Raw genomic sequence first — 12,201 nt, forward strand, 5'->3', positions numbered from 1 at the left:
AAATCAAAGCTGAAAAAACAATTACATTGGAGATCACCAACACAGATAAGCACATGTGGGACAGTGTATTATTATTGCTCAGAAAAAGGGAAAAATACCCAATGTTTGGCCAGAGTGCCATGCTCACTTTCCTATTTCTCTCAGTAATTACGCAATTTTATCCAGAATCCTACTGCACATATTGTTAATTTTTACACTACTGACAATTAACTAGCATGTTTCAATTTTATGACGTTAAGGTGTAGGCAGCTCTCCCATTTATTAAGTGATGTGAATTCCAGAAAATGCAATTTTCTCTTTTTCTCTGAAAATGACTTTACCCTTACATTCAATATATCAGACATGTCATTCTATACATGCTCCTTTGTGGAATTTTTGTCCCAGTCATCGTGACCGAATGAAAAATAGCAATTCCAAGGGAATTATAATTACATGTGAATGTAAATTATACATGCATATTTACCCGTTAAACTGGGATCCTTTCATTGCGTACATCACTGCCGGATCCAGGGGGGGCGTCAAAGCCGGCCCATGCCCCCCCCCCTTTTGAGAGGCACAATTAAAATTTGAAATGTAAAAATGCTGTTAAATCAGAAGTGTGCCCCCCCCCCCCCCTTTGAAAGTGAAGACCTTTTTTTTTTGCTTGTCAAATATTTTCATCAACAAAATTCCCTTCATGTAATTTTGGGTTAGAAACCTTTTAAAAAAAATTATTATCTTATTATTTTATTTTTGCTTGTCAAATTTTTCCCCGGAAAAATGTGCCCCCCTCCTATTTGGAAAATCCTGGATCCGCCCCTGGCCTACATGTATTTTGAAAAAAATAGTTAACATTGGAATCAGTTCTATTGAGTCACATTACTGAGACTGTTTGAATTACCTAAAACCCACAAAAGGAACATTCAAACTATCACAATATTGAAAGTATATATTTCAATGGCCTTATCTGGGCTATATTAATGAGTATATCCAGCAATCTTCAAATTGGCAAGAATCCTGCCTTGGATATAAAAAAAAATATTGGGCGATGTGGAGATAGAATTTGTAAAGAGTTGAGGTATAAGCCTGTAGAAAACTTGATTTTGCCATCAGTTGCTCTTGGTCGAGTAGTCTAAGGCATCGGGTTGAAGCCTTACACTGTATTCTCATAACAACACAGGTTCAAACCCCATTTGATGGCTAATGTTAACGATATTGTCTATTTTTAGTTATGAATTCATTTTAGGGATAAATGTGATTTTAAGGCACCCATAGTTTTTTGTGACACAGCTTGCAATGTCAAAATATAAAATATTTTTTTATATATTTCTCTTCTACCCCAGCTTCTTTCTTGCCATATTCTTTATTATTCTTTATTATTGTTTTAGAACGCAGGGCGATTCTTAATTTTGACAATAAAAAAAAAAAAAACTTTATTAAGTATTCACTTGGTCTGGCTGATTTAATCGTGACTTAGAATGATAACGAATTTGGCCCGTATCTGTTTTGTTTTCTGCGTCTTCTTAGGATGTTCAAATTCTGTTCAACCGTCTTTGTAATGCAGTAGTAAAACCGTCAGATGCTAACTGTTGTTCGAAACCACCTTCTGGCATGACATGGATACAGAAAGGAACGTTTGGATTCTTTGTAGCAAAGTAAGTCCCTCCTTCTAAAATTCTTTTAAATTTATAACTTTTTATTTATTGTGACCTACTTTGTATTAATTGTATAACTCCCCTTTTCACTAAAGGGGTAGTCCAGGCGGAAAATACTGTGATTTCAATTGATGAAATAAAACCAGACAAATGAAATACTGAAAAGTAATTTGTATATTTATTTAGTTTCTCTGCTTTTACTATAAGCAATTTTACATCAGGGTGAGTGTTCCTTTAGTACATGGACATAATATGTCTCCCTGTGTATCCTCTTGTGATCCTACGAGAGAGGAAAAATACAGAAAAAAATTTAAGTGTGAAAGATGAAAGTCCATTGTTTATTATTCCTTGTAAGAAGAAAGTAAATTTGGACATGTCTATTTTGTATGATAAACATGAATTTCGGGAAAGTGTCTGGTGTCCATAGTTCTTAAATTTAAAAATCCTGTGGTTGACTCACCCCACCCCCCACCCCCCCCCCCCCCCGGCCATTTTAGGGATAAATGTCAATTTAAGGCACCCATAGTTCTTTGTGACACAGCTTGCAATATCAAAATATCAAATATTTTCAATATATTTCTCTTCTACCCCAGCTTCTTTCTTGCCGTATTCTTCAAAATCCAGTCCAATCGCCGACAGGGGCTGACTAAATCCCCTACTCACAATCATGTTGATACCGAAGCGGCCAATCACATCAGTTCTAATGATGCAACAGCCAATCACGTCGCAACCAATAATGTAACAGCCAATCAGATTTCTCCTGCTCCTTCGAACACCAAGGAGAAACCACATTGGATTGATACTGCTTATGATTGCACCAGCTGCCTGGCTAGATATGGTTTGGTCATGCTGTATGTCTACTTGTGTGATAGGTAAGTCTATTTCCATATTGCATTGTCATCCGTAGTACAATAAAGCTGTATACCTTTGTGTTGAATCACAATTATTTTGACTTAAATTGGGATTTTGAAGAAACAAAATAAAATTATGACAATAACTATTTTATCATTCATGGCAGAGAATGTTTGTTATTAGTATCAGTGAATGTTATATTTTTCTTACCATGAATATTAGTGTTTGTGATAAAACACATTATTTTTGTTGTTTGGTTTACATGTAGGATAATAGTTACATTTATATAGTGCTTATTACACTTTATTTATTTCTAAGCGCTTTACATTGCAATTATTATTATCCCGGTCATCGGATCCTGACATGACCGCACACAAAGAATGCACTTTCTCCACTCCCTGGGGAGCATTCCAACAAGAGTTCCAAGACTCAATTGCTAGGCATACTACAAAGGATTTCGCATCCTACCGGGTACCCATTTAACACCTGGGTGGAGAGTGGCCAAGTGTGGATTGACGCCTTGCCAAAGGACGCTAGGCCGTGGTGGGATTCGAACACACGACCCTCTGATTGCAAGGCGAGAGTCGTAACCACTGCACCACCACGCTTCCACAGCAAAATTTTTTTTCCACAGACATTCTTTATAAGGGAATAGTGCACATACCTCATAGATGAATAATTAGATTTATGACCAGTTGGATTTCCATTTCTGAAATTGAATTAACTACATCTTCTTGTAAATGGAGATCCTACATATCATGTATAGCTTAATGTGCAATATATTGTCCACCACTTCAATACAATTCAGTATCAACATTATATTTCATGATTTAAAGTGATGTTTTTTTCTTTTGTTTTAGGACGGACTTGTTTCCCAAGAAGCAGAAGTATTACTCAAGCTTTTACTTCTTCTTTTCGCTCTTCTTAGCTTTTGCCATATCACTCTTTTTCCATGATAATACGAAGAAGGTATGTATATATATATATATATATATAAACATCTTAAAGTTTCACATATTGGCTTCGGAAACATTTAAGCATTACTTATAAAAGCACATTAAGGGTTAACCGGCAAGGGTTTAAAAAAAAAACCTTCACCGACAGTTGTTGAAATTTTGACATTTTACTTATTTGCAACCATGAAATTGTGATCTATTTCCCTTTTTTTACTTGAAATTGTTTTGATTTAGTTGGAAACTATCAAGAAAAGAAAATTAAAAATATTCACTTCTTTCTTGACACACTCGGTCAACACCATAAAAGTCTAGATGTGGGAGTACAGTAATGCTATTATATAATACGTATGTAATCAATTGAACGGTCCGATGTGTATGTTGTCCACATTTATTTCCTTAGTAGTGAGATTAATTCTTTATTCCGATATTTCATTGCAAGTTCATCATGAACGAAAAGCCGTTAATGGTAATGGTAAAAAGCCGGAATCCTGGCTTTAAGTCACATGACCAGGGGTGTGAGAGTTCAGATTTTTAGCTGATTTCAGATTTTTGGGGTTTTATTTTCAGCTTAATTTCAGCTTATTTTGGCTTCCCTCTGTACAAAATGTATGGGAGCTCTTTCTATTTCAGACTTTTTCAGCACTCTTCAGCTTTTTTCAGATCTTTTTATTTGTGATCACTGACACCCCTGCATGACTCGAAAAGCAAGGGTTTTAGATGTCGGGTGACCTTTGAAAAATGTTGTCATCTTGGAGATATTCATTCGATATAACTTCAGTTTATAATTTCATCAATGAATGGTTTTCATTTGTAAGGTTTTAGCATAAAAAATTGCCAAAGTATACTACCCTACCAAGGAGGCTCTTGCGATAATACACGGCGAGTCGTATACTGACTATGCGTAAGCTATTGGTGAATTGTACTTCAGTCAAAGCAGTGATTTTGAGACAAAATTTGAGATTATTGTTAGTACGGGAAGCTACAGAACATCAGCTGGGCCAGGCCAGGTACCAGCGGAGTAATGTGCCGCTGGCATGGCCAGGCTGGAATCATGAGAATAATAGATTATTTATTTCAAATGTCATTTATATCTTCATTTTGCCGATAAGCTTGATATCTGCAAATGATTTAGGGTGAGGGTCACGACCATCCAAAATAATTCAGGGTTCAATTGGTTAATCTTTTATTTTCAGCCAACCATCTTAAATCTTGACCAGACTAAAGAATGGAAAGGATGGATGCAGTTATGTATCTTGAGCTATCACTATCTAGGTGCTAGTAAGGTAGGTTAACCCACTGACTACTGAAATTTGTATATCTTTACATGAAACCCCGTATTATTAGTTGATCCTGCCACTTTTTTTGCCGTTTGAATCGATTTTGCACAGGAAATATCTGAAGTGATATCCACTTAAACATTCTGAAATTAACAAAATCTTTGTCTTTAATGCTGGTAGGTTTCACAAGTTGTAAATTACAAGCAAAATGCAATCTACTAGAAATTTATAGGCAGTAGCTCTGATAAACTTTGACCTCTTTCTGAAGTCCTTTGGAATGCATGCTGAAATTTTGATGCTTGAGTATTTTGGATGTAGTGTCAAGAAATTAATATTATCACAGTTATTTAAAGAAATTATACAACTTCTTAGTATGATTATGTATGCACCATCGAACAGTATCTGATTAGATTAGATTAGATTTAGATTTATTTATTTTCCGTCAACTAAATACAAACATTACAGAGTCAAATATTTACAGAATTTTCAATCAAACATAAAAGTATAATAATAAACATAATATTCAATATTTAAATCAGGGACTAATGTTACTATACAGTATATCAATTGAACAAGAATGAATATGACTTCACTATTTAAATAAAAATGAAGTAACAAAACGAGGAGGCTTGCCTAAAAAGCAATGCTTGTAAAAGAGGCGACCCCGTGTGAATTAGTTTCAACGTACAGAATCTTTAATTACAAATATTGCTGCTTGTTATGTATTCTTGTATTCTGCAATCAAGTAAGATACTGTCCTCGAAGGAGTGTCCTCCATCAATGTTAATGTATTTTGCGTTTATATATCTATCAGGTAGTTCCTATTTATATGCATCTTCGTTTGATTGTTGCGTCGTACCTCTTCATGACGGCGTATGGTCAATTCTGCGCATCCTGGGACAAAAGCAAGTTTGGTCTTGCAAGAGTCTGTAACGTAAGTAGCCGATGGGTGATTTCAAGTCCGGTGTTGGCCTTGGTGTTGGTGTTGAAATATGGATTGCTTCCCCTAGCTCCAACTAGGTTGTGAAAAGTAACGCCAGAAAATGAAATATAAATTTTTGCCTGTTTTCATAGATCATACAGCAAGGGGGGTGTCATTGATATTTATTGTGGTGTTCTTTCTATGTTTCATAACATTCACTATCGGCTGTATTACCTTGAGAAAGAAGTTTAAATTCCAACATAGGCCTTTTTAAACCTGCATGCACACTTAATATGATCCAGTTGTATGGTGGCTATCAGTGCACACTTGGGACAATATGCACCTTTTGTTCTTATTTTTGTCTCACCTGCATAGCAGAGTGAGACTATAGGCGCCGCTTTTCCGACGGCGGCGGCGGCGGCGGCGTCAACACCAAATCTTAACCTGAGGTTAAGTTTTTGAAATGACAGCATAACTTAGAAAGTATATGGACCTAGTTCATGAAACTTGGCCATAAGGTTAATCAAGTATTACTGAACATCCTGCCTGAGTTTCATGTCACATGACCAAGGTCAAAGGTCATTTAGGGTCAATGAACTTAGACCATGTTGGGGGAATCAACATCAAAATCTTAACCTAAGGTTAAGTTTTTGAAATGTCATCATAACTTAGAAAATATATGGACCTAGTTCATGAAACTTATACATAAGGTTAATCAAGTATCACTGAACATCCTGCATGAGTTTCACATCACATGACCAAGGTCAAAGGTCATTTAGGGTCAATGAACTTTGGCCGAATTGGGGGTATCTGTTGAATTACCATCATAACTTTGAAAGTTTATGGATCTGATTCATGAAACTTGGACATAATAGTAATCAAGTATTACTGAACATCCTGTGCAAGTTTCAGGTCACATGATCAAGGTGATCAAGGTCATTTAGGGTCAATGAACTTTGGCCAAATTGGGGTATTTGTTGAATTACAGCCATAAATTTGAAAGTGTGTTGGTCTAGTTCATAAAACTTGGACATAATAGTAATCAAGTATCACTGAACATCCTGTGCGAGTTTCAGGTCACATGATCAAGGTCAAAGGTCATGTAAGGTCAAAGAACTTTGGCCACGTTGGGGGTATTTGTTGAATTGCCATCATATCTCTATAAGTGTATTGGTCTAGTTCATAAAACGTGGAAATAAGAGTAACCAAGTATCACTGAACATCTTGTGCGAGTTATAGTAGTTTTCAAAATCAGCACTGCTGCTATATTGAATCGCGTGATGCAGGTGAGACGGCCAGAGGCATTCCACTTGTTGTGAACTAAAAACCCCCCAGAAAATGGTGTTGTACCCTCATGGGGCAGGCCCCTTCTCATAAAACATATTATAATAACAAATTTGCAATAACAGTTAAAAACTACTGAAATCCTTCAGTCTTGTTGGCTGGTAGTAAATTTAATATACAAATTGTGCATTGTAAGTCTTTTATGAACCACAACCCAGGAGTCGTGGTCTTGTGGTTATGTGACTCGTTGTTCAATCCGAGGCACTTGAGTTTGATTCCCAGCCATGGCATAGTTTCCTTCAGCAAGAAATTTACCCACATTGTGCTTCACTCAACCCAGGTGAGGTGAATGGGGACCCGGTAGGAAGAAATTCCTCGAATGCCAAAGCACCTGTAGGCAGCAGGCTAAAAAAGATACATATAGAAATTGCGCAATATAAACGTACAATTATTGATTATTATTATTAAACCTTATCCGTGAATTCAGTTTAGTTTTCAGTTTAGTTTATTTCCCTAATTCATATACAGACGTTTACATGCTTGACATGAGTATAACATAATTATCTTTAGTTGAAATAAATGGTTCTTGAGACAGAAATTATACACAATAAGAATTTAAATCAGTGAAAAATGGAGGGGCCTAAGTTGAAAGCAGAGCTTGTGAGTTATAGGCCCCAATGGAAGAAGGAGATAAGATGTAAGGCTATATAGTTATGAAAAAATAACAAAGTAAAAGAAAAACAAAAGTTTATACAGGTATAGTGAACCAGTTGGTTTAATCACATCTGTAACATGCCCTGGAAGGAAAGTAATGTTTTAAAGGGAGGTATGGTGGTAAAATGGAGCTGCTGAAAGGTTTAGATATCTACTGCTGCCTGAACTGCATAATCATTCAGAAAAGTATGTTTAAGTTTACGTTTGAATATAAACAATGAATTGGAGTCTGAAATGTCTTTGGATAGTCCGTTCCAGTACTTCGGTCCTGAAAAAGTAATTGTTTTCTGAGCAAAGGTTGTTCGAGTCAGTGGTAAATGATAAAATGTACTTTGTCGAGTTGCGTATGAATGAATTACATTTCTTTTAACAAATAATAAGGTGACAATGGCTGGTAATTCATTTGTGGATAGCTGGAACATAAAAATTCCTAAATTATATCTATATAAGTCTGAGATTTTGAGAAGTTGATTTCCATGAAGGTAACAACTTGTATGGGAAAGGAAACCAGCATTATTTATGTTTCTAACCGCACGTTTTTGAATGACAAACAACCTATGTAGTTGAGTTTTACTGCTATCACCCCAAGCAAGAATACTGTAATTGAGATAGGGCAAAATCAAGTATTGTAGAAAGATAATAAAAAATTTTGGGGAAGATCATGTTTAAGTTTGTTTAAAATGCCTGTGTTTCTAGCCGTTAATGTACAAAGATAATTAATATGTGATTCCCATGATAGTTTGCTATCGATATAAATTCCAAGAAATTTTGTGGAATCGACTTTAGTTAAATTTGTGTTAGCAATCAATATATCACCGGGTAAAGATTTGATAGTATTACTGAACAACATATAATGAGTTTTGTTAACATTTAAAGATAGCTTATTTGCATTAATCCAGGCTTGGACCATTTTCAATTCCTCGTTCAGGATTTCGAGGAGGCTGGTGGGGTTACGGTGGGAGAAAAATATATTAGAATCGTCTGCAAAAAGAATAAACGACAAATTATCAGATGAATGTTGAAAATCATTAATATACAATATAAACAATAGGGGGCCTAACAAGGAACCTTGTGGAACACCACATGATACTATTCTCGGGTAAGAGTCCTGTCCATTAATACTAAGGAATTGTTTTCTGTCGGAAAGATAATTTCCAAACCACTCCAAGGCCTTTCCTCGAATCCCATAATGGGATAATTTATGCAGTAAGATATTATGATTGATAGTATCAAAGGCCTTGGAGAAGTCAAGGAAAATTCCAACAGTGTGAGACATGTTATCTATGGCATGGGCTATCTTATCTAAGAAAACAAGTAATGCATGAGTTGTGGAGTGTTTCTGTCTGAAGCCAAATTGATTTTTAGATAAGATATTATGATATATTAAAAATTTCACTGTATGTGAATATACTCGTTTTTCGAGAATTTTTGAGAGGGAGGTCAAAAGAGAAATAGGGCGATAATTACCAAGATGATCAGAGGCACCTTTCTTTAGCATTGGTATGACTTTGGCAATTTTCATTTTCTGTGGAACGATACCATTTGTAATGGATAGATTCAGGATATGTGTCAGGGGTGCAATAATATGTGGTATGATCTCTTTTAATAGACAATTTGTTATACCATCGTACCCTGGACTTTTATTTTGTTTTAGATTATTAACAATGTCGATTGTTAATGTTTATGTTTCTGTATTTTGTTCTTCTCCATCTCATCCAATTGCAGGTAATATTCCGTATGAATCTGATGGTATTCTTCCTGTGTCTTGTGATGAATAGACAGTATCAGCTCTATTACTTTGTCCCACTGGTCAGCTTCTGGTTTCTTGTCATCTATGCAACCATGGCCATCTTTCCAAGAGTTACAAGACAAACTGCAGAAGGTAAACAGTTCTCATCACCATTTTTGTCTTGTCTGAACGAAGTTCAGCAGAGACCTAGTAATCACTTTTCCTGCTGGTCTGTTAGTCTGTTTTTTTGTTTTTTTAACTTGCTCTTATTTCTGTATTTCTGCATCAATTGTGTTCATACTTAGTATAAATGATCCTTGGGTAACACCACATTTTTGGCTATGAAGATGATGAGGTCATCTAGGGGTCAAAAGGTCAAATCATGAGAGACCATGAGCATCATTTTTCTTGTTAAAATAATGATAAAGTTGTTGTTTAACTTGCTCTCATTTCTTTATTTCTGCATCAATTGTGTTCATACTTGGTACAAATGATCCTTGGGTAATACCATGTTTGTGGTGATGAAGATGATGAGGTCAAAGTTCGTCTAGGGGTCAAAAGGTCAAATGATTAAACATGTCCTCATTTTCTTATTTTTATTTAAATTTTATTTAAACTTCAAACAAGTGATCATTAGGTATTTTCACATATATACCTTCAAAGCTTACATCAAAGCCATCTTGGAGTCAAAAGGTCATTTTGCATGTTGTATTATCGCGAAATCAGTCGAGACTTGTGGTTCATGAACCACCTTGTTTTTCCTTGTGGAGGTATACAATAGTATGAATAAAACATTAAATAACCTTGTAAAGAGGCGGAACATTTCCATACATCTTTACATCTTAACCCTATGTTTGGTATTGATAAATGATTTGAATTAGATCTGAATCTCCGCTAAAGAAAGCAGAGCAGGGAAGGGGGGGGGGGGGTCATAAAGATTTTTATAATGAATGCCAAACAGCATGTAAACATCAAGATAGTATGTGTTAAATAAGTGCACTTTGGTGTTTAAGCAGGAAGTCACACTCAACATTCTGTAGGATGACCGCCATTTCTAAACAGCCTTTCACATTCTTCTTCTTCTTCCTCTTTGTTATCTTCTTCATTGTCATCACTTTCTTCTTCTTCTTTGTCATCTTCTTTTTGTTTGTCGTCATCATTGTCGTCTTCTTCTCTTTCCTCTCCTTCTTCTTCTTCTCTTTCTTCTTAATTTTTCTTCTTCTTCTACTTCCTCTTCTTCTTTTTCTTCTTCTCCTCCTCCTTCTCCTCTTTTTCTTCTTCTCTTTTTCCTTCCTCTTCTTCACCTTCTTCTTCTACTTCTCTTTTTCCTTCATTTTCTTCTTCTTCTTCTTCCTATACCTCTTCCTTCTCCTTACCCTCATTATTCTTAACATGCATCAAGCAGCAAATAGTTCTTTTTTATATATATCTCTTGCAGAAAACAAAAGGCATTATCTGTACATGGCTGCTAAACTTTTGGTGCTATTCATCATCATCACATGCCTATCATTTTCACAGGTGAGATACCATAAGCGTGAGTCAGTAAGACTGAAATTACTAGAATAAGTATGGCAAGCCATTCTCATAAATGGTCAGGGAAAAATTTCCTGGTATCCCATCGCAATTTAGATTTCTTTTGTGTATTAATCTTTAGTGAAATGTACAGAAAATATTAAGGCTTTCTTCATCCATCCAGAAATTATGCTAATCAAATTTAAACAAAGGAAAAGTATTCTCTGATGGTTATAGACCAGTTCGTAGTTACTTCATGGACAATTTTGGTCAAATGACCTTTCATTTCTTTTATTAAGATTTCAAAGCAAGATATTACGTATGCATGCCTTACATAGCGGGATGAAGAAATTGAATAGACCAGGTGACTAGAATAGCACATCAATGAACACTATGAAGGTATTTGTTGCATTTCTACTTTGAATGCATATTAGAGGATGTTGTACAATGTACTTGGCAAACTGTGAAATATACTAGTCATTCGTGGATGCATTGTTTTTGTCTCACCTGCATAGCAGAGTGAGACTATAGGCGCCGCTTTTCCGACGGCGGCGGCGGCGGCGTCAACACCAAATCTTAACCTGAGGTTAAGTTTTTGAAATGACAGCATAACTTAGAAAGTATATGGACCTAGTTCATGAAACTTGGCCATAAGGTTAATCAAGTATTACTGAACATCCTGCCTGAGTTTCATGTCACATGACCAAGGTCAAAGGTCATTTAGTTGAATTGCCATCATATCTCTATAAGTGTATTGGTCTAGTTCATAAAACGTGGAAATAAGAGTAACCAAGTATCACTGAACATCTTGTGCGAGTTATAGTAGTTTTCAAAATCAGCACTGCTGCTATATTGAATCGCGTGATGCAGGTGAGACGGCCAGAGGCATTCCACTTGTTTGTGGATGTGAATGAAAAACACAATTCAAAAGAATATATGAATAATCAACACATCAAAGATGGTGCTTATCTCATTAGATTTTAAACCACCATGTCACTTTAGTACAAATGACCTTCCTCTGATCATGCGCAGAATCTTCTGATCATGCGCAGAGTTGAACTACTAACTGGCTTATACTCACACCATTCAGAAAATTGACTATAGAAAGCCAATTTACACCACCAGGTGAAAGCTGTTTGTAAGTTACGAATGACTTCACAAGCGACTTGTGATCCTTCATTGTGGTATATCATACACAATTATATATTCTATTTTCTGTAGAAGTGTTGTGGCTCAGTGGATAAGTCTCCGGATTTTGAACCACAAGGTCCGGTGTTCAAATCCCACCGCAACACTCGCATCCTTTGGCAAGGTGTTTATC

General features: G+C 35.8%; 1 protein-coding gene across 2 annotated transcripts in view; it reads left to right on the forward strand.

Annotated features, from left to right (window-relative positions):
* The window catches only part of LOC129262011 (N-acetylneuraminate 9-O-acetyltransferase-like), a 55,023-nt gene that overhangs the window by 26,519 nt on the left and 16,303 nt on the right, over positions 1–12,201 (forward strand). For both annotated transcript variants that reach the window (XM_064101824.1, XM_064101829.1), the window contains 7 exons: positions 1,507–1,634; positions 2,228–2,506; positions 3,347–3,455; positions 4,636–4,725; positions 5,534–5,653; positions 9,365–9,521; positions 10,807–10,886. In XM_064101824.1, coding sequence (XP_063957894.1) covers positions 1,507–1,634; positions 2,228–2,506; positions 3,347–3,455; positions 4,636–4,725; positions 5,534–5,653; positions 9,365–9,521; positions 10,807–10,886 — 963 coding nt within the window. The remainder of the gene's footprint in view (positions 1–1,506; positions 1,635–2,227; positions 2,507–3,346; positions 3,456–4,635; positions 4,726–5,533; positions 5,654–9,364; positions 9,522–10,806; positions 10,887–12,201) is intronic.

This window comes from Lytechinus pictus, chromosome 1 (genome assembly GCF_037042905.1).
Source record: "Lytechinus pictus isolate F3 Inbred chromosome 1, Lp3.0, whole genome shotgun sequence".
Taxonomy (NCBI): domain Eukaryota; kingdom Metazoa; phylum Echinodermata; class Echinoidea; order Temnopleuroida; family Toxopneustidae; genus Lytechinus; species Lytechinus pictus.